The 20742-nt window shown below is 45.4% G+C and overlaps 1 protein-coding gene across 6 annotated transcripts in view; it reads left to right on the top strand.

Annotated features, from left to right (window-relative positions):
- The window catches only part of FSTL4 (follistatin like 4), a 182254-nt gene that overhangs the window by 72274 nt on the left and 89238 nt on the right, over window positions 1-20742 (top strand). For all 6 annotated transcript variants that reach the window (XM_032447432.1, XM_015875595.2, XM_015875592.2 and 3 more), the window contains one exon: window positions 17714-17904. In XM_032447432.1, the coding sequence (XP_032303323.1) occupies window positions 17714-17904 (191 nt within the window). The remainder of the gene's footprint in view (window positions 1-17713; window positions 17905-20742) is intronic.

Below are 20742 nucleotides of genomic sequence, written 5' to 3'. Positions count from 1 at the left end.
AGCGGGAGAATTTGACAACTTTCTTCCTTTCAGACATGGGTTTTATTTGGTGAAATTCATGCATAATGTCAGAAGTCTGGTGATATTTTTATTTGTAACACAATCACCTTGTTAATAAACAGCTATCGTTTTATTTTTAAAAGCTTTGAACAGAATTACTATTCATATATTAATTAAAATACTACATTGAAAATTCAGGGTATGCTCGGAATGGCTCCTTATCTCTAGCTGTATTCTGCCTTGAGCTGCCTTAGTTGTTTAAACCAGGAAACACAACATTAGCATTCAGAAAAGGAGGCAAAATGCCCCTCAAGTAATTATCATCCATTTTGCATGAAGCTAGTTTTATTAAAGAAACATGCATTCTTGGAATACAAGTGTTGAAGCTGAGTAAAATTAAAGCTTTTTTGATGCTCTGTGTGCTGTAAGATACACCGGTTACAGGGTTGCCAGGTGGAAGACCCTAATTTGTCTTTGAAACACTGCACCATTAGCACTTGTCCAGCATAGCTCCCAACCCAACAGTGCCAGCGTTCTTGTTCATAGCAAAGTGAGGGTTCCTTGAGCAAAGCAGTGCTGACCTGTGGCTGCATTTGGTGAATGGGAAGTTCTGGGAAGATCTTAAATCTGATTTATTTTTAAGTAAGATACCTCTTGAGTATCCCAAATTTTGCAAACCTAAAGTCTACCCGTGTAATCCCTGTGAGAATGATAGGCTGTTGTGAATACATTGAGATCTCAAATACAGAGCTAATGGCCGTGGTAGCACTGCTTTTGGTTCTTTGATCAAGTAAGGTTTGCTTTTGCCTTTTGGTGTTGCAGCCATTTACAAAATAACAGCTTTCTAACTAAACCACAGACATGCTTTTTCTGCTCCATCTGCATGACTTTCCCTTCCAAATCCCATGAATAGATTAATCAATGGGAGAGGTGCAGTGCTGGCCCTGGCCGACCCTCCGCTACCTTCTGGTTCTGCAGATAGATCGGGCTATTGATGGGAGCTCTGGATTAAATGAAAAACAAAGCAGTAGCTGGCTCCTTGTGCTCACAGGGTAATGACATGCTGATATGGAAACTAAACACATGCATATCCTTCATGCTTCTTGTCTGAATACTTTGCCAGGGAAGAAACCAGCTCAAGCATCAGCTTTGAGGCAGTAGTCTCAGTGCTGACTCGGCGGGACTCAGGTTGCTGAGACCTCATGGTGGAGCTTCTCAATGGCCAGAGGTAGGGTAGTCCTAAACACCTTCCTGATATTGTGGGTAATTTAAACACCGTTTGCAAAAACTGAATGCCTTTTGTAGAGTGGTATTGGTGATTGCCTGTCCTCTGTAGCACGTTTGGAGTAGCTGTTGGAGCAGCCCGGGCTACAGTTGGCTTTCTGTGCTGCGAGGGAATGTGTCACTGTCTCTGACAGTGAAGGTATCATCTTTGCTTGTTTTAATGAAGAAATTGCCCATCTGTAAGGAGGATATCATCTGCTTCACTCATACACCATTCATTTGAATGGTGTGGGCCCTGGTGTAATAGTTATTTCATCCTATTGTAGTTACTTGTATTGCTCCTTCTTCCTTGCACTTTCATGTGAGAGTTGTTGTTTCTACCTGTGCTATCAACCTCCTTCCAGAAGGATGGGTCAGTTCAGAGCTGTCAGCTGTGGCTGTTTGCCCTCTGGTAGCTCAGTTCCCCAACTGCCAGCATGCTGGAAGAAAGCATCTGATTTCCTTTAATGGCTGCTTGGCTTTGGAGGTCAGAAAGGGTGGCTGTGAATGTTTGCATGGCTCCTTATTCTTTGCCCAGATAAAAGAAATGCTGTTGATTTTGAAATAATGGTGGAAGAATAGTAGACTTTGCTGAAGATTTCTTCACAGGTGGATTAAATGCTCCTGATCTTTATGTAAAAACTGCTGCTGCTATCAGCTGCTTCCCTTGTACTTCTTGCTGTAGTCCTAGCTCCAAACCAAGTACTCAGAGGGGATGTGTGGAGTTGCAGTCCCGTTAGGAAGTCACAAAAGGAGCAGGCTGGTGTTACTAAAAAATACCCCATCACTCATTGCACAAGCACAGCTGTAGGTCCCAGTGCTGCACTGTGGTATCAATCTCATCCTCAGCATTTGAGCCTGCTCAGTGATGCTGGGGAGGATGAGAGGGGAGACTTAGCCTGTTGTGGAGCATTGCCACTTGCTTACCTGAGCATCATAAAGAGGACTGGTAACACTAATGGAGCTCACCCCGTTGAGCTGGATCTTCTGTGCTGCCCTCAGTATCAGATAAATGATGGTTTTATGCACCTGTGAAGCTTGAAGGTGAGATAAATAGAGCACAACCTGCAGTCACAAATACAGCTTGATGAACTGTTTGCGTTGGGTAGATATTACAAGCTAGCATGTTTATGTCTGAATAAGTGCACTAAAGAGGAATCAATAAGCAATAGATTTTCCAGAAGAGCAGCACGTTGCCCATCTGGTCCAAGCGGGCGTCACTGGGCTGGGCTCAGAGCACTCCTCTTCATGGCATTGCTGTCTGGCTGCAGGGTAGTTACTCACTGAAGCGCTTTGCCTTTGCATTTACTTATCATTTAGGTTTAAATTCGTGATCCAAATCACAAATTTAGCTCCATTAAGTTATTGAAGGGCTCTAATTGCAGCTATTTTGGTAATGGTATACAGCCAGTAAGCATGACATGAGTAAAGCCACTTCTCATTTTTCTATCAAATTTAATGTGCTGATATTGTCTTTTCAAGACCCAGATTTGAATTTAACACTGTTTAGAAAACAGAATCCTGTGCAAACTGGTTCTAGATGTGATTCATTTCATTTTGGGTTTCACAATATATTTTTAACAGCTGATGAATGAGTGTGCTGGGAAGTTGCCAAAGGAGAGACTTTTTGATCCACAGAAGCAAAACCTCTGACTCCAAAATGATGTTCTATTTTTCCTCCAGTGTTTACAAAGAGCTCTTAATTACTTATTTTAATGAAAGGGTTTTTGTTTTCTACTGTGCATTAACATAATGAGAGTTGCATGTAAACAGTCTTTCTGCCAACATGCAGTCATGGCTGGTATTGCAGGCTTCAAGGCCAGAAAGGTGATGGTGTGGCCAGTTCTCCTTACTGAGCACAGCTGCAGGCTTGGGTGAGCTGTGAAGAGATGGACCCCACTGAAGAATGCTGTATATGGACTGCAGAGAAAAAGGGTAAAAACCCCACAAAACTAAGCTAGTGCTAAACAGGTACAGAGGATGTTTTGAGAAGTCCCAGTTTTGACTCCTGAGATGCCTTTTTTTTGCCACAGCAGATATTGATATTTCCTTTCCTGGTTTCCTTGGAGCGAGGTGGTCTTTAAAGTCCCTCCCAACCCAAACCATATGATGATTAAGAGAGGACAAACTTGCAATATTACTCCATTCCTAAGAGATTTATTTTTTTTAATATTGATTTTTCTGAGTTTAAGCTCCATGTGCAGAGGATGCTCACTGCAGAAGCAGGTGTATATCTGAAGCTTTGCACCTGTTAGGGATACAGCAGCCAGCTACTGCAGTGGAGGGTGCAATTTATAGCACCAAGCATACCAGCACTGTACTAGGCAGCAAACAGCTCCTCTGTGCCCTGGCAGCTCAGACCCATATTGCAGCTCTGTGTCCATGTGCATGCAGTCATCTAAAGCCATCAGCATGGTGTGCGTGCCCTGCTGAGCAGTGCGCTGCCCCAGGAGAGTTTAGGCTGAAGTGTTTCTGAGTTTGTAGGTTGTAAATTGGTGCTCCCCTGAGCTGCTGGCCCTTAATGGGCAAGAGGAATTGTGTCATTGGATGTCCTTGTCTGAGTTGCAATCTGCGTTTGAGGGCCTTTTAATTCAGCTCCACGTCTAAAGTTGGAAGGAGTAAAAGTATTCCTACTGATGCAGATCAGTGTATTTCCTAGGCTCGCAACAGATGCAGCTGTTTATTTAATTTTCATAAGTTTAGTAGTCACGAAAACCTTCAACTGAAGTCTCATAAAGGCAGTTGTTACAGTGTTTTCCAATCTGCGTAATTTGAAGTGGGCTGAGAGGACTTTGTATGCAGATGAGGACATGTTGGTAATGTCTGCTCCCCAGGGGAAGAGTGACTTTCCTACAGATGCAGGCAGTGGGGTTTTTGAGCAGTAGTATTCATGGCCATGGTTGTGTAATTAGGAAGAGGTTTAGCAGCGGCTTGTAAAATGTACAATTAAAAGTTGGTCCCAGACCCTCCTCCCCACTCTGCCTCCCAAAAGCCCTTGGTTTGAGTTTTGGATAATGTGAAGCTCATTTCTACTCGATGACTGTTAGACTGGGGTGGAGATGTGCAATAGCTGCTGAACGTGGGGCTTGAAGATTAGCTTTGTTAATAGCATCTGATGTTATCATTAACAATGCCACAAAAAGGTCAGTGGTGTTAAGGAGTTTGCCTTATGTTGTGGATGGTTCCCATTCTGTATGTACCATTGTAGTCTCTATAAGCTTTGAGGCTCTATAACAGCAGAGCCATCATGGTGGGATGATGGAGGAGGCTGTTGGTGGCGTCCTTTCCTAGCAATAGCTGTAATCTGTCAGTATTCTTCTCTTCAAGCCTTCTGCAGTTGTGGTTATGTAGCATCTCACTCCTTAAAGGAAGTACTATGGCTGCAGTCATTCCTTTATGGCCTGAAGGTTCCCCACTTGCAAATACTTCTTCCAGGTGTTGTTTAAATATGCTGTTACCATCACTTTCAGCTGTGCTATTCATGTATTGTCTCAGGTTCTTCTCTGGTCTTTATTACATCCTTTCCTGGCAGCTACACAGAGGGTGAGCATGTGGGAAGTGAAGTCCCCAGGAATACGGCATTAGCCAAATGTCCTTGTACTAATATTTTCCTTTCCTTACATCCCTCCATGGGATGCACATGCTCTTGGAACATACCCCTGTCCAATAAACCTTTTGTAAAGGTCCTTTGAGGTGTTAATACATTAAACCTGGGCAAATAATCGGATTTCAGGGTCTCCTTGTCCTCTAACACCGATTTTATGAATTTCAGGCTTCACGTTCTGGGTTAAAAGGCATTTTAAGAAAACTGGAGTTCTCCTGTCTGACATGAACACTTAATTTTTTTTTGAAACTCAATGAATAGAAGCAGGGGAACTGTTTTGACATTTGAATATCTCTAGGAAAGCAGTTATGACAGTATGCCACAAAGCTCACAAGACAAAAATTCCTGGTAACACGTGGCAGAGCGAGGCTGTACCTCAGCAGGATCGGGCTGTGCCAGCTCTCCATCCCATAAACCTTCTGGGCTGGTTTCCTGCAGAATTCAATACTTAAGGCTTCCTACAAATGGAACATATGGATGGAAAGGGAGAAGAGTCAGGTGGGAGGGAGATGGCGGGGGAAGGGACGTGGTTCCCATGGAGCTCTATCAATAAGGCCATTAACACTTTGCATCAATCAGCCATGGGGAACCAGTAGTGGTGAATGCTTCCTCAGCGACCGAAATGCGAAACACAAACCTGATCTGGCATCTAAAGAGGAGGATTCATTTTGCTTAGTGAGAAGTGTTTAAAAGGTTCCATGCTGGTTATTTAGGCTTCCTCTGTTCCCTATGGGCTTATGCCACTCATCCTGCTGCCTGGGGCACCTCGTCTCTCCCTGAGACCAAAGGAAGGAGCATCAGGGCATCCCCTGGCACAGAGCTCAGTGACCAGTTTTACCCTTCTGTTGTATGATGCGTTCATAATGTGATAGTTTGCAAGGCTGAAGTGGCCATCCATGGCTTTGTTGCATGACCTGTTTGGTACAGAGCACAGAGTTTTACTCCACAGCAGGATGAGTCGTTCTTCCTCTTAATGTAAATGGTTGCCATTAAATGTGGTCATGTGTGGATGACCTTGAACTGTTGGGCAGTAATCTAATTGTGATTATGAGCAGATAAGTTTCAGTGAGTGAACTGGAAGCCAGAGGCAGTAAATAACACAGTTTAAGATGGTGACCTGGGGAGCGGGGATGTTAGCCAAAGAGCAATCTTTGTGTATGGCCAGGAAGGATGATCAAAATTTAATGAGTGTCATAAAAAATGTTGCCCTGCTGATGTTTGCTGGTTTGTGCGGGGCCTTGACATATGTTGGTTGTTTTCTCTGGGAAGATAGACAGGATCAGAAATGCTGGGCACAGTGATTTGCAAAGAACCGACTGGGTGAGAATGCATTTCTGTAGTTCCTCTGTATGCCAGTGCCTTACAGACATTGCAGGCAGCCCCGGCTGAGTGGCTGCTGACCTTCTGTTCCCTTTCACATTGCTTTGGGTATGCAATCTTTTCTACATTTCTTTCATTTAAAATGTGACAGGGTTACACTGCTGCTACAAATCTCCCCAGGAATGCCACCATCACATTTCCTATGTGGGTCACTCGCAGTAACTCAGAAGTATGAGCTGGGCCGATGGGCTCTGGGCTGGCATCATCAGGATGGCAAGATGCTGCCTTACGTTAGATAGCAATATAATGTTTTGTCACGGCTTAAAATAGATGTGTCTGACAGTCATAGATGCATTTTCTGCTTGACTGACCACAAATCAAAACATTTTGCAATATCACATATCCAAGCTTCGGAAGCATAAAAGTGTAGAATTTCAGTCCTGAAAGTTTTCAAATGTTCAGCTGCTGTTAGATTTAAAATAACAAAACTATATCAAAACTCAAGGGGATACTTTACTTCATGGGAACTCATTGCCAGCACTGGGACTGCCCACTGCTTATCAGATACAATATCAAACAGCAGTGGGAGAGGGAGAGGTTAATTTATTTCTGTGAAGCTGGATGCAGACAAAGCTATCCAGTATGAGCTGAATCTTCTGCTTTTTTTTCCCATGGGAGGAAAATGCCATTGCCCTGAAATTGCAGCATTAACAGAGTTACCTTTAATTTGCTTTAAAGTGCAAAGTGATAACAATATGGCAGGCTACAAAGTCTGTGCAGTTTTAACGTGCCTGGCTGTGGTTTGGAGATGCTTCTAAGATAGGCAGTAGCTGTGCAAGGATCAGGGCTAGCAGTGCCACTTGTGCCCATTGCCTGCTTTGTGCTTTGGCTAAATTCTTAATTAGAGCTTAAATGCTGAATCCCTGTTTTACTTTATCTCATTTTGCAAATGGTTTAACTGAAATCTATTCCAATACATCTTGCATTGTGCATCACAAAACCGCATGGTGTGTGAGAGCGACCTAACGTGACCGAGGGCCTGACCCTGCTGCTACTAAATGATGTTACATTCCTTGTTGTGCCTCATAGAGCAGAAACCTTCACCCATCTTCCAGAGCTGCTGAATGTCATGCACTGCTGAAAATGAGGGGAGAAGTATTGGTGCAGGACTTCACATAAACCAATCGAACTCTTTCATTAATGTACAGTTTTTCACACTTGCAGGTGAGTTTAGCAAAGTCCTGAGATGGTTAGAAACAGTTTTCACTGGGGAAGTAGCCTTGTTATCAATATGTCTTCATATCTTATGGAACGTGCTGCAATGGAAGAGCTTTCTTACATCAAACTCAATCACATCACATTTTTAGCGAGCCTTGCTTACCTTGCGTTACCCCAGCAGCATCTCCATGGTGCAGCACAGCAAGGCAGCAGCACCCCCAGGGACAGAGCAGCATCCTGGTGAGCACAGCAGGGCACAGTGATGCCTTTTGCTGCTCAAACACAGCTTGGGGAGGGTGTGAGAGGTCATGGGGCAGCAGGCTGCTGGGAGGTACAGGAGGTGTATCCACTAGCTGTCACTTGTGCTGTATTTCATGTGCCTCAAATTCAGAGTGTTAGAAGTGTGGAACAGAGATGTGGTGTATGGAACAATTTCACTCCTGTAGTCAGGTCTGTTTGTTGTAGTGCCATTTGGGCAGGAAAGTATTAAGATGGCAATTACGTTTGAAAGCAACTGCATTTGGAATAGTCTCGTGTAACTGGCTTCAGCTCTTCCTTTTGGCAGGGTGTGGCAATGTACTATCATAGAACCATAGGATGGCCTGGGTTTAAAAGGATCACACAATGATCATCCAGTTACAACCCCCTTGCTATGTTCAGGGTTGCCAACCACCAGACCAGGCAGCTCCAGAGCCACATCCAGCCTGGCTTTGAATGCCTTTCCTTCTGTTCCCTTTCCTTTCTTGCCCTGAATGCAATGTACTGTTGGGGTGCCCACATCCTGTGCAGCAAGGACTGCAGGTTTGCCATGGGAGAGGAAATCCTCATCCGAGCCCCTTTCTTTGGTGGGTCTTGGAGAGCAGAGCACAAGCTGAGGGACAAGGACAGAAGGCCCAAACTGCTGCCACCTGGCAGGCAGCTTCCTGGAACCATCACTGCTGGCATCCCAGCCCTAAACCCGTGCTCGTTCCCTCCCAGCACAGGCTCAGTGCAGTGCTTCTGCAGATCACAACACAGCGATTTGTCACTCGTGCTTTACCCTGGAATATCTGTCACTCTTGGTGTTCAAAATCTTCAGGAAAAACATGTTTTCATCCTCTTATTTTTACAGTAAGAAGCTTCCCTCTGTACTTTAGTGACACATATAATGAAAAATCCCGCTGCTGACTGTTCAGAGCAGGGATGTTGTTATCTTGACAGGCCTCCAGCAGATCTACTCCACAATTGGTACCCTGGATCGCAGAAGGGTTATTTGCGTTGTCAGCAGCAGAGCACTTCCAGTGCTCAGATGCTGTCCCATTCATCATCTATCATTGCAGCACTTAAGGGAGAAAAAATAAAAAGTCCCATATAGAAACAGGAGTGTTCATCCCCGAAATTCAGCCCATTTATTTGTGAGCTGTTATTTATTCATTCTGTTTCTTGATCTGCTGTATTTACTCCTTGTGCCTGAGTTTAACTAAGTAGAAATAAAAATCTAATTGTTTCTGGGCTGTAATGGGGGAGGACAGGAGGAGCAGCATGGTGTTGTGTTGGAAATTGTAACTCAGTACATAGATTTGTATTTTTCCCTTTGCTGCTCTCAGGTCATAATGCAGTGCTGCAGCTGCTTTGGTGTGGACGGGTCATGGTGTGCCTGTGTTGAGTACTGTAGGCAGTGGGCCATGTTGCTGTGCTAGGAATCAGAGTCCTCCTTTGCACTGTTTGCCACATGGAACGGATCCGATTTAATACTTGACTGAGTCAGGAATTCCTATAATTAAGCAGTGAACCATGACTGTCCATCACAGGAGGCTCTCCTGAGTTCTTGTTTTCTGGAGCAGTGTATGATTGTGCTGTAAATGCTGCCCTTTGATCCATCTTTGCTGGAATCATTTAAGAGCTTTATTTGAAACTTCATACTTCTCTTTACTGTTTTATTTTTACACCAGAAGTATTTTCTCCCTCCTTCTGTGCGTTTTCCTACATAGAAGTCGGTGTTTTATAATTGCCATAGTGCCCTTTAGGAGGGTGTACATTACGATCTACTAATGAGTTGCCTTAGAGGTCTCCTAATGACAAGCTGAACAACAGCCGCAGCACATCATTATCAGGCCATTACACACATCCTTAACAATAATAAATACTCTGCTTCCTGTAATCGCCTTGTCCTTCATTACTTAGCAGGAGGAACTCAGGGACTTCATGGTTCAAGTGCAGGGTGGGGAAGTGTGTCCCATCAGCAGCTGTTCCTCCAAATGCTGGTGGTTATGGGGAGAGAATCTTCCCTGGGAGAGCTGCTTAACAAATACCCAATGAAGAAAAAAGCCCCAAACTGGTGATCTCCCCAAGTTGCTGACTCTACACCTCACCAGGGACGGCCTGAAGTCGTGCAGGGCCTTGTCCACTCATCCCATGCACAGGTTGGTCACTGTGGGGGCTCAGCCAGGTGTCTGGGTCTCTAATGCAGAGTGATGGAGTTCTGAACAGAGGAGCCAGTGAGTTGGTTAGAAAGGTAAATGTCTCAGAGAACAGCAGCATTGGTAAGATTTACATGAGTGCCAGAGGGTTTTAAAGGTTTATTAGAGCTTCAAAATAATACATTTGCTATCTGGAAATATTTGATAGGTGTGCCAGTCAGCTGAAAGAAAGTGAGTGTTGGTTACATCCCAGAGGAATCTGGCCAATTTTGCTTTCTCTAATAAGAATAAGGTGGAGGACTGTAAAATGTCAAGCAGCAGGGTGCAGAGCATCAGCAGCTGAAGCGGTCGTTTATTTAATAAAAGCCCATTTGTTTCGTTTGAATTTCAGGATATCTGAGATTTTCCATATGGGAATTTCAGGCTGCTCGAGGCTGCAGCAGGATGGGGGTCTGAGGGGGGAGCTGCTGATTGCCCAGCTGTTGCTATAGGGAGCTGAACTGCCCTAACTCAGTGACCCAAGTGCATGTGCCATAGAATTTACCCCCAGGTGCTTCAAAAGGCTGCAGAGAATTCTTATTAATGGTTGTTATTTTTTCAATTGCTTAAGAAAATTTGGCTTCTATGTTAGCAAAGGAATGCTCCTCAAACATTAACGTCCTACCAGATCAACTCTCTCCATTTAAAAAGCAGCATTCTCCCAGCTCAAGCACTGCTGTTAGTTACATCTCTGTGCCAAGTGAGTCTTAGGGAATGCTGCCTGAGTGCCTCTTTGGGAGCGATGTCCTGTAGGGCCAAGAGCACAGCCCTGCTGTAATGTCTATCAATCCCTGGCTTGGGACACTGCTGTGTGTTTGGGGGCAAGATGGATACTCATGTTTGGGAGAGAGTGGGGTAAGGTTGGGACAGTTCTTGTCTATAGTGTGGTGAGCTCATGTTCGGATACTACAAGTTCTGAATGTGTTTTAAAAGCCCACAGAGCAGTAGATGGGTGCTTTTTCTTGTTGTAAAATGAGATGCTGAAATAAATATATGCTGAGGCGAGTTTTTGCTCTCCCAGGTCATAAATGTCTAATTTTAAATGCTTTCACTTTCTAGTATATCCCATCCCATCCCATTTCTGTGATTATATTCCGTGAGCTCCCGGTTGCTATTAAATTATATACGGATATCTGATAAATGTACATCTTATTAACTGAAACATATCCCTAAGATAAGCAGTAAGTTTCAGCCTTTATTGTTAATTGATTTTTTTCAGCAGTAGCAGCTGAAGGATTGCTAACATTTGCAAATGTGCATGATGTCAAACATCTGCTCCTCCTGGTGGGAACTTCCACGGAGTTTCACTTAACTTGTAAATTCACATCAGGAATAAAGGAGGTGCTCCTCAGGCTTGGAGGGCTCAGCTATGAGCGGAGCAGATGGGCAGGTAGTGCATCAGTGAGAGCGTGTGCCATGAGCAGCTTTGCCTGCAAGCTTTCAGCTCGCTCTCTGCTCAGTGCTACTCGAGGTCATGCTGATTGGTGCTCTCCAGAGGCAGCAGGATGCTGTTGTGTCATTATCAGGCATTGGAGGGATGTTGCAGTGTAGCTACCTGCAGTATGATTGCTGCAGAGCCCTGCTTGCTGTTTATTCCCCTGAACAAGCAAAAGTCAAATGGCTGATGTGACCGGTTAGATTAAAATGTGGTTAATTTTTATTCATCTGAAATGGCTCCGCTCAAACCCAATGCATCCAGCCCATGAAAATCAGTGTGTGTGTATGGGGGAGCTCCAGAGTCACAGATGTCTCTGTGTTGTAGGCAATCATTGCATTTCACCCAGCTTTTTCAGTATGCAGTGAGCTGCTCATTAGCAGGCAGAGCGCTTGGAATGGGGTCTGTCCATGTACCTTCACAAGAAGAGAAAGAAGGGTTTTCCTTCATTCCAACCATTCAGGAAAAGCAGGAGGGAAGTTCCTTTGGCATCTCCACACATGTGCAAAACAGAGCAATCAGAGGGAGAGGAAGATAGCGACAGAAAATTGGCCTGGAGGAACTGAGATTTATAAGGACTGAAGTCACCTTCTATTTTCCTGTCCCTGTATGCATCCGCTCTGCCAGATCAGATGGACCGGGGGGCTGCGGGTGCTGCAGGTGCCAGCATTTGCTCAGTTTAGGCATGCAGGCACTTCCATTTGGTATGCATGAAAATGGGCCATTGCTGGTAGGCAGTTTAGCTGTAAACAGCACAAGAATTAAGGAGCTACGCTCATAACTAGATTTTTATCCCATAACGTTTTAGTTTAGCCCTTTTCTGAGGCTTCTAATGATGCCACATGGAGCCTGAATAAAGCATACGAAAAGATGGTCTCTTGGGGGAGAAAAAAGGCTTTCTCAGATCCCTTTGATTTTGCCCAGTGCCCCCATATCCCACACTGAATTTTGTCCCAGTGCTAGCAAACTGCCTTAGGAACAGCCATAAAATGTGGTGAAATGGGAACTGTCAAACACAAGGACCCTGTGGTGCCCCCTGCTCCCAGCAGCTCTTGGTGGTGGTGGCAGTGAAGTGTGGCTTTGAGAACTGGCTCTGGTGGAGCTCACTTTGGTGGGAGGTGGTCTTGAGTGGTGCTGGTGGTCTGGAGGGGAATCCCTCCTTGGAGATAGGCAGGTCAGAAGGTCAGAAAAGGTTTGATAGAGCTACGCATGTGCGTCTTCACCTGCTTGGTGCTTAGCCTGGATCTGAACGACCATTCCACTTCCATACTGGGTTCTGTGGAGCGCTACTCACGCCAGCTGTGGTCGTGGTTGTTCTCCCATCAAAGGAAGTTCTGCTTTTCATCAGCTGATTTTTGTTTTTGTTCAGTTTTAACCACATTGCTGTGTTATCCGCCTCGGCTCAGATCAGGCAGGGATCCTCCTGAAAATCCCTCTGCAATTCACAGAAACCAGCAGTAAAATTCTTAAAGAGGGCAATTATTGAGGGAACTGGATTAATGATCTGTCATCACAGTTTAGCCACATTCACCGCTGACCTTTCACAGAGAGGATGGTCTTGATAAATGCAGTTCATTACAGAGTTCTGACATGAAAACAGAATGGCACTCTACGTTTCGTGGCAGGCTGATCAATATTTTATCTGCCAAAGCATACACAAGTGCTAAACAGGAGGAATTACGTAGCTGCAGCAAAACAGAGCAAGAAACAGAATTGCTCGGAGTGAGCAGAGCATGTAAATGTGACAGTTATTGGCCACACTTTGGCAATCAGACCCTAAGACACTGGATTTTTCTTTCCTTTTCTTCTGTCTTACTGTTTTTCTTTGCCTGTCATTCTTTTCTTTTTCAATACAAACAGTGCCAGGCTTCACTGGTTCTGGAAACGCTGTGAACAGATAAAAAGAGCTTGTATCTGCAGAGGGCTCCCAGCATGGCTGGGGACGTGCTGAGCTCCCAGCCCGCTGCCAGCCCCTCCTCCCAGCCAGGCTTGGGGGTGGCACAGTGGGTGCTTTGGGAGGATGTGTTTAATGGTCTATCTGTATTTTAAAAAGTAATAATCAGAAATCCTCGTGTTTTGAGCTTGGCGAGTATATAGAAGTTTTATCCCAGGAGCTGCTCCTTGCGTGGGGTTCGTTTGAAAGTCACCAGCGTTTTCCTTTTAGGGCTACAAAGGAGGATGTCAGGCTTGGAGAAGGGATCCGACCTCCAGCAGAGTGCTGGGAACAAAGGCAGCATTGCCCAGGGCATCCTACGGCTCGGCAAAAAGCGTGCAGCTCATCCCAGGGAAGGCTCCTATTTGTTGTACAAAGTGTGGCTGTCAAAATAGGTTCTTCTTCAAAAAGCAGAGGGACCATCAAAAACAGTGATGCAGCTTCTTGGAATGGGGAAAGTAGCCTTCTTTTTTTTACCATTTTGCCTTTCGGTTTAAAATAAATTCCTAAGCTGGGATCCAGAGATGTGGTTTGACACGTTGTTAACGCTATTAACTTAAAAAAAACACCATCCTGCACTAGCAGATCAGCGTCTTAGTTTTGATATCAGGTGTCCACAGTGTGCCTTGAGCTCTCTTCTTCAGCAGTCAGCAGAATAAATCCTACAAGGATCATGCTTACAGATGGAAAAACATCTTGAGTGACTTTATTTTCCTAACCGATCCTTATATGGCATAGTGGAAAAAGATGATCGAGTGTGTAGAGACCCAGTTTTTAGGGCATAAAAGCAGAAAATCAGTTTTTAGCTTATCCCGGAGCCTTGCACTCTGCAGGTTCCCCACCTAGAGGTGGTATAGATGGGAGCAACAGGCACATGGGCTGCACACAGAGACATCTCCAGTGCTCAGAAACAGAGCAGGGAAGAAGTGCTTCAAATCTCTTCTCAAAAAGCAACAGAGGCAGCTCCTGGTGTGCAGGCTGAGAGTCTGAGCTCCAAACAAGGCAGCTGTGGGGTCTGTGGGACAGCAATTGCATACAGAGCCCAAGTGCCCGGGGTGCGCTAACAAGGAAACCCCACCGAGAGGCGCCAGCAGGGAGAGCAGACTGTGGGTAGCGCTGAGCTCATGTTGCAAAGGAAACTGCTGGAGGCACTTAGCAAAGCACAGACAAGAATGGGAATGAGAGAGGGCATGATGATGATTTTTCTGTGGTTCGAGCAGCAGCTGTGGTTATAATACCTGAAAGAACAGCAAACGTAGAAGAGACAGCAGTGCTGCAAGAAACCTAAAGAGAGTATTTAGCAGATAACAACTGATGGATCCTGGGCACGGTGTAAGAAGATTATAAGTGTCACTGACAGCAGGAGATGGGACGGGGGGGCGGAGAGAAAGAACTGAGCTGTGCTTTGCGGGACCTATATGACAGCCCCAAAGGACTATGAGCTGAGTCCATGGGGAAGGTGGCCGGATTAAGGGTAAAAGAGCAATGTCTGGTAAGGACGGGAAGAGTCTTTATAACAGGAGAACCTGGTTAACCTTAGCACTGGTTTGCCAAATGATCTAAGCTGCCTATGTGTGTCCTTGGTGGAGAGCAGAGGCAGAGGGTCATGCAGTGTGCCTTCCCATTGCTTTTGGAGGCGCATCAGGTCTGTGTTGTGTGTGGGTCTGACATCCCACACAAGGATGGCTATGAAACCAGTGCTTTGGCCAGGCATACTGGGAAGTTGGGTCAGATGGACTGTGTCCTTCGACTAGGAGTGCTTTTCTTGTTGTTTGTTTGTTTGTTTTCTCTCTAATGAGATTAAATATATAAATTATTTAAATATTTATATGCACTTTTTTATAATAGCCTTGGCTCATTTTCTCATCCATCTTTTAGTTCCACTGAACAAGCACGAATGATGAATCTCGCACCTCTAGGACAGAACTTTATTGCTTTTTCTCTTTTATTTGCACCTGATGTGCCACCAAGTGCCAGTATGTGCCTCGTCCTGAAGCAACTGCTTGTGCATCACTGCCAGGCTCATGTGTCACAGGTGTCAGGGGACGATGGCCAGAGGTGTGAGAGCTGGGGAGTCTGTCACCTCCGTGCTGCTAAGAGGTGCCGAGGGAACGGCATCCAGCAGAGCTGAGCAGCGTTGTTTTCTCCAGGGGAAAGGGAAGGTGATGAGCAGTGTGAGCAGGGCAGAGCTGTGCTTTGTGTAAGCAATATGTGAAACAGGACTGCTTATTTTTCTAAAGAGAAGGTGTAATTGTGTTATTGCTGGCTTCCCTCACTGTTTGTGGGGCAGCCTGGCGTTACCCTGCTTCTGGGATGGGTGCTTGGTGTCTTTTGATGTTTTGATGTGAGCACAAAGCAACATTTGGGGTGCACTGCTGTGGCTGCCACCAGCTCTGTCTTCCCTCCAGTTTCCTTTATTTCACTCTTCGTGTCAGTCACATCTGCCTGGAGGTGACAGCACGGCTGTATCACTCTGGAAGTCCCCACTTTGGCACCTTGGGCTGTTCTGCAGCCGCATGAGACTCTTCATTTTGGGGAAGTGCAGTTTGGGGGCGTCTTTGTTGTCAGAATGTGGATAGAGCAGGGGGGGGTTGTATGGATGTGAAGGAGATCACCATCTCCCCATTCTTAGCAGTGCAGCTGTGGACATCATGGTGCATCCAGCAAATGGGAAGCACCACACAGGAGCAGGGTGGGAAGCAAATTAAGTAGTTTTCCCTGTCTTCATTAGCCTAAGATACATCTCTAGAATTAAGATTTGACTGGAAAGAAAAGAAAGCTTCATCTCAGCGAAAAGCAATTATTGAAGTAGCTAAATCTGTATTTATGACAAGACTGCAAAACTGTGTGATTGCGCTGGAGAAGGCAATCAAGTTTTCGTTTAAATAAGCACATGATTGTAAGGAAGATGTTTCTTCTTGCCATGTTCAGGATAGCTATCAAATGGGGGTGAGGGGAAGGGCAAAACAAATAAACAAGACTGATAGCAGCTGAGTCGCAGAGGAGCCCTGTCCTTCCTGTGCTCTTTGGTGGTTGTTTAAGAGAGAAGGCAAAATGTTCTGGCTGCTCAGTGTCACTGGGCAGTGAGGAGCTCTCCTCTAGAATGGTCTGAGTTCAGGATGGGAAGTGAGCCTGGCTGTGTGGTTATTGCTGGCAAAGCAGCACAGTGCTGAGCCCAGTGGCAGGTGCATGTCCAGCCCTTCTGTCCCCTTCCACCTTCTCAAGTCGCAATGTTTTGGAAGTTAGAGGCAATGAATAGGAAAGGGAAAAAAAAACCTTGCCAGTAGAGGGATTTGCTATCAGAGAAATGCCTCCCACCTGGGATTTTAATTGGGTCCAAAAGTGATGCAGCTCAGCAATCAAAGGACAGGAAGGCTGGTGGTCAGTATGACAAACTCCTGTTATTTTTCAGAGGATTAATGTTTGAAGTCTGTGGGGAACTGATCTGTAAGAACATTGTCCCTTAAAGAGTGGAGAGACCCCTCAGATTTAGTCCAGCATGAGAGATGAAACAGAATTGTTTCAAAACTGCCAATGCAGAGAATAGAGATGCAGAGAAGAGGGCATCTTGCAGAAGCAGTGGGCATTGCTGTACTTTAAACTAAAGCAAACAGGTTTGCACCAACAGGAAAGTGACCACACTTCGTTCTGCTAAGCTTTGCCCAGACAGCAGTAGAACAGAAAAGGGCAATAGAGCTTTTGGTGCTCTGGGCACAAGGGTCAGCTTCCTCCCTAGGAGGATGCCTTTAAATCAGAGCGGGGCGCTGCTCAGAGCATTGCTGGCAGCCATCAGCACAGCGGGAGCTTTTCAGGGTCGCAAAGGTTCAGTCTCATTGCTCCAGCCAGGCTGGTGTCACTTCAGAGTGAGCAGCTTGAGGGCTTCTCACTGATCATGACGTTTTTCCCCAGTCAGGGGCTGAGGGAGGTGGCTGTGGCAGCATGAAGTGTCACTGCAGGCAGCAGGCTGCTCTTTGCTATCCTCCCCCACCAGCCTGGCACCTCGTGCTGTGTCTGAGGCTTCTTCTTCCTCTAACACCTTGAGAGTGAGATGTACTTGCTGTCCCTGTGGGCTTCATGCCTCTACCCCAAAAGGGTTAGTCCCTTGTGTTGCATGGGGTAACACTGGAGTGTTTGTGTTCACGGAGCTATCTCTGACCAGCTTCCTGTGATTTATTTTTCACGTTGTGATCACTGGACAGATAATATTTAGACAGATGTGGAGCAAATTTGATACGGGTGGGGATCATGAAACTAAGTATGGGAGTCTGTTAGTGAAGCCCTATAATGTGCAAGGCAACGTATTGGAGACAGCCCTGACAGCAGGGCTTGGCCAAACTGTCAGCTCCTACAAAGGATGACCGCTGCAGGAGCTGCAAAGCACAGCCTGGCATGATGCCACATGTGCAGACAGCCCGGCTTAGGCTGTGCCTTATTTATCATTGCTTCAGAGTCCCTTAAAGGATCCCCGTGCAGTAACGCAGCCCTTCCTCCCTCTCTTCCAGGTGACTCATGCACCATGGCCAGCTACAGGCAGCTGAAGAGCGTCCTGTTGGAGCTGCAGGCGCAGCGCTCAGCCCCACCGCGCCGCCCATCTGCCGACAGGGCCGCTCAGAAACGTGCTTTGGTGGAGGAGCTCTTCCAGCACCTGGATGCAAACAGGGATGGGCAGCTCAGCAGCTCGGAGCTGGCACAGGTGGGTGCTGTGTTGGGTACAAGTGGAGTGGCATAGCAGGTTGTGTTTCTCATTGAAAAGGAGAGGTTGGTTGTACAGTGATGCTGCAGCCCCCACACCTACCTCTGCATCTCTGCTGTGGTATCCAACACTTGGTGATCCTCCACAACAACAGCATGGCAGTTTTCCAGCATCATCCTTGCTCCTGAGAACAGCTGATAATCCTCACTGCTAGCAGACACCTCAAACATTTCCAGGTAGCTTTTGATTCTGTGTGAGTTCAGAAGAAATCCCCTCCTTCTTCCTCCTCTCCTCTGGTCCATACAGTGACAAGACAGTAAAGTCAAAATGCTTTTGAGAGTTTTATTTTGCCAGGGTGTGGCAGATAGTGAAATCTTGATTAGCTGATCCTAATAACATTTGAAAAGGTGAGAGCCTGAAGAATCTGTTATTTCTAATTATGGGCCTGCTGTGCTGTTGGAATTAAACTAATTGGTAAAGTGAACCAGTGCAGGCACTTGTGCTGATTACGTTGTATCCTAAACTTGTTTTCTTAGTGTGAAAATTTGACAAAACAGACTCATATATATGAGCAGCAGCACTGTACCAGATGTGGGGGAGTGTCCCCATGTTGACATTGTGGTTCTCTATGTTCTTTGAGCAAGCAGGACAGAACAAGCTGGTTGTTCCCCAAGCAGGACCACTTGCAATGGATTTGCTCTGAATTTTAATCCTAAAGCTGTTGACATGATGCACAGTCCTGCCTGCACAATGCAAAGTGTCAGCATAAATTCCCTTAGATATGAGCTATGAATATATACAATAATTCATCTGAATTCAGCAATTTCTTATAAAGTCATGGCTAGGGATAAGAAAGCACTTCTCTCTGAATTCAAAGCCAGCTTTTGCACAGTTACATCTGAGTGTCTGTTAGTGTCTTTTCTACTCTCCATTTCTCTCCCTTTTTACAAGAAATTTACTTTGTCAGGGTACTAAACTCAGCTTGCTTTATGGAAATAAATGTTTGGCATCCTGCAAGCCATTGCCATTAGGAAGAAGGAATGACCTGCATTTTAAAAGAGCCAGATTCAGTTCTTCAAGGTCTGCTCTGAAGTTACTGTGGGCTTCACCTGCTGATGTGAGAGAGCACAGAGAGGGCTCCAGGCACAACAGCAAGCAGAGGAATTGGCTGCTCCTCTTTTTTTAATTCTTCTCTTTTAACTATATCATCAAACTCAATAAATGTGTTTGCAGCCCTGTTGCTTTCTGCAATGTAATGAACTGGCGCAGTCCAGCCCTCAGCTGGGAGCCCATTCAGCCACACGTCCTCTACAGACACACAAAGGCTGACAAAGTATCAGCACCTCTTGAAAGACAAAGCAACGCCAGGTAATGCTGAGTGCAGAGAGGCTGGGGATGCCTTTAAGCCTGAACTGAGTTGCTGTGCTGTGGGCCCCACTGGGGCAGTTGGGCAGGTGGGGCTGTGTTGGGCACCACCTGATCCCTGGGGCGCTCACACCATCTTTATTTCTTCTTGTTAACTCCAAGCCAGGATGAATTCCATCTGCCTTCAGCTGTCTGGTTTATTCACTCCATTTCCAAGGGATTATTTTAAGCAACGAGCAATTTTTAATTTTCAATATTATAGTTTTAAGAGAAACTTCCTTGCCTTGTGAGGCAGATCTGTGACTGATTTGTGTCAGCTCTTTGAATCTGAAGCTCACCACAACTTTAAAGTTCCTTCGAAGACTGGAGTTTTATTGCCCATGGGTAGAGGTAGATAAAATGAGCGTAGTGCACAGGGAGGCATGTGATCTCATTCTCTCTGGCCGCTGGATGAGCTGTTGTTGTGCATTTTCTTTGTTTTATTTAAAAGAAAAATAGTCTCTCGAGCACCATAACCTTGTCTGCAAGAAAAAACCCAAGGCAGGTAACACACACTGCTGCAGGAAAGAAAAAGCAAAAAACAAGAAACAAAACAGTGTCATTTTTAAAGCCTGGAAGGGGTCTTTAGGAGGCTCAGTGCAGAAGGATTTGTCCCAAAGGAGAAACTGGAAGTAGAGTCCCTGTGGCAAGGACAGTTCAGTGCCTGGGCAGCCTTCAGCACTGGGATGCAGTGGGGGTCTTTGCTTATTTGTTTGATATCCCTTTACACAATTGCTTTGAGCAAAAGAGTGACAGCAGATGATCCATCCCTTCTGTGCAGAGTCCTCTTTGTGTCCTCACTGCCAGCAGACTACATTGAACTGTTTCCTTCTGGGCCCAGCAGTGTGAAGCACCCACGCAGTCCTGCAGCCATGGGTGTACAAAGCTACTAACAAAGGTAGTAATTGGAATAGTATTTCCATTTAAAACCTGAATGTATTTTCCAGTCAGATTCATAAATCTACTGAACACATTGCAGCTGAAGTGTCTCGTGTTGGTTTTTTTTTGTCTCCTGACATTAAATCAAAAGGACTAGTAAAAAAGTTGTAGTCTGATGAAAAGCTGATCAATTTTCAATACAGAGATAGACAGAGGGAAATTTCCATCTTTAGAAGATTGATCTTGAATGCTATGGTTGATCTCGCTTTTATTGAACATTTTTACTGGCTAGGTGAAGGGTCATTTTTTTAGCATTATTACTTTAAATTGCTTCAATATAATGGGCCAAGACTAGAGGAGTAAATAAGAGTCTCTGGGCTGCAGCAAAAGCCTTCCTGCACGGGAGATGCAATATTTCAGGAGTTTTCTTAATGTTCCACAATAAATTGAGAGAAGCCATTGTTTTCATTATGTTTAGGTCTGAGTTTAGCTGTTGGCTAACTTGGATGTATGACTTTCAAAGCTCTCTTCATTTTTTTTGTGTGGAAGGTGTGA

This window comes from Coturnix japonica, chromosome 13 (assembly GCF_001577835.2).
Source record: "Coturnix japonica isolate 7356 chromosome 13, Coturnix japonica 2.1, whole genome shotgun sequence".
Classification (NCBI taxonomy): domain Eukaryota; kingdom Metazoa; phylum Chordata; class Aves; order Galliformes; family Phasianidae; genus Coturnix; species Coturnix japonica.
The sequence above is the reverse complement of the archived record's forward strand: the minus strand, read 5'-3'. Positions and strand labels throughout refer to the sequence as shown.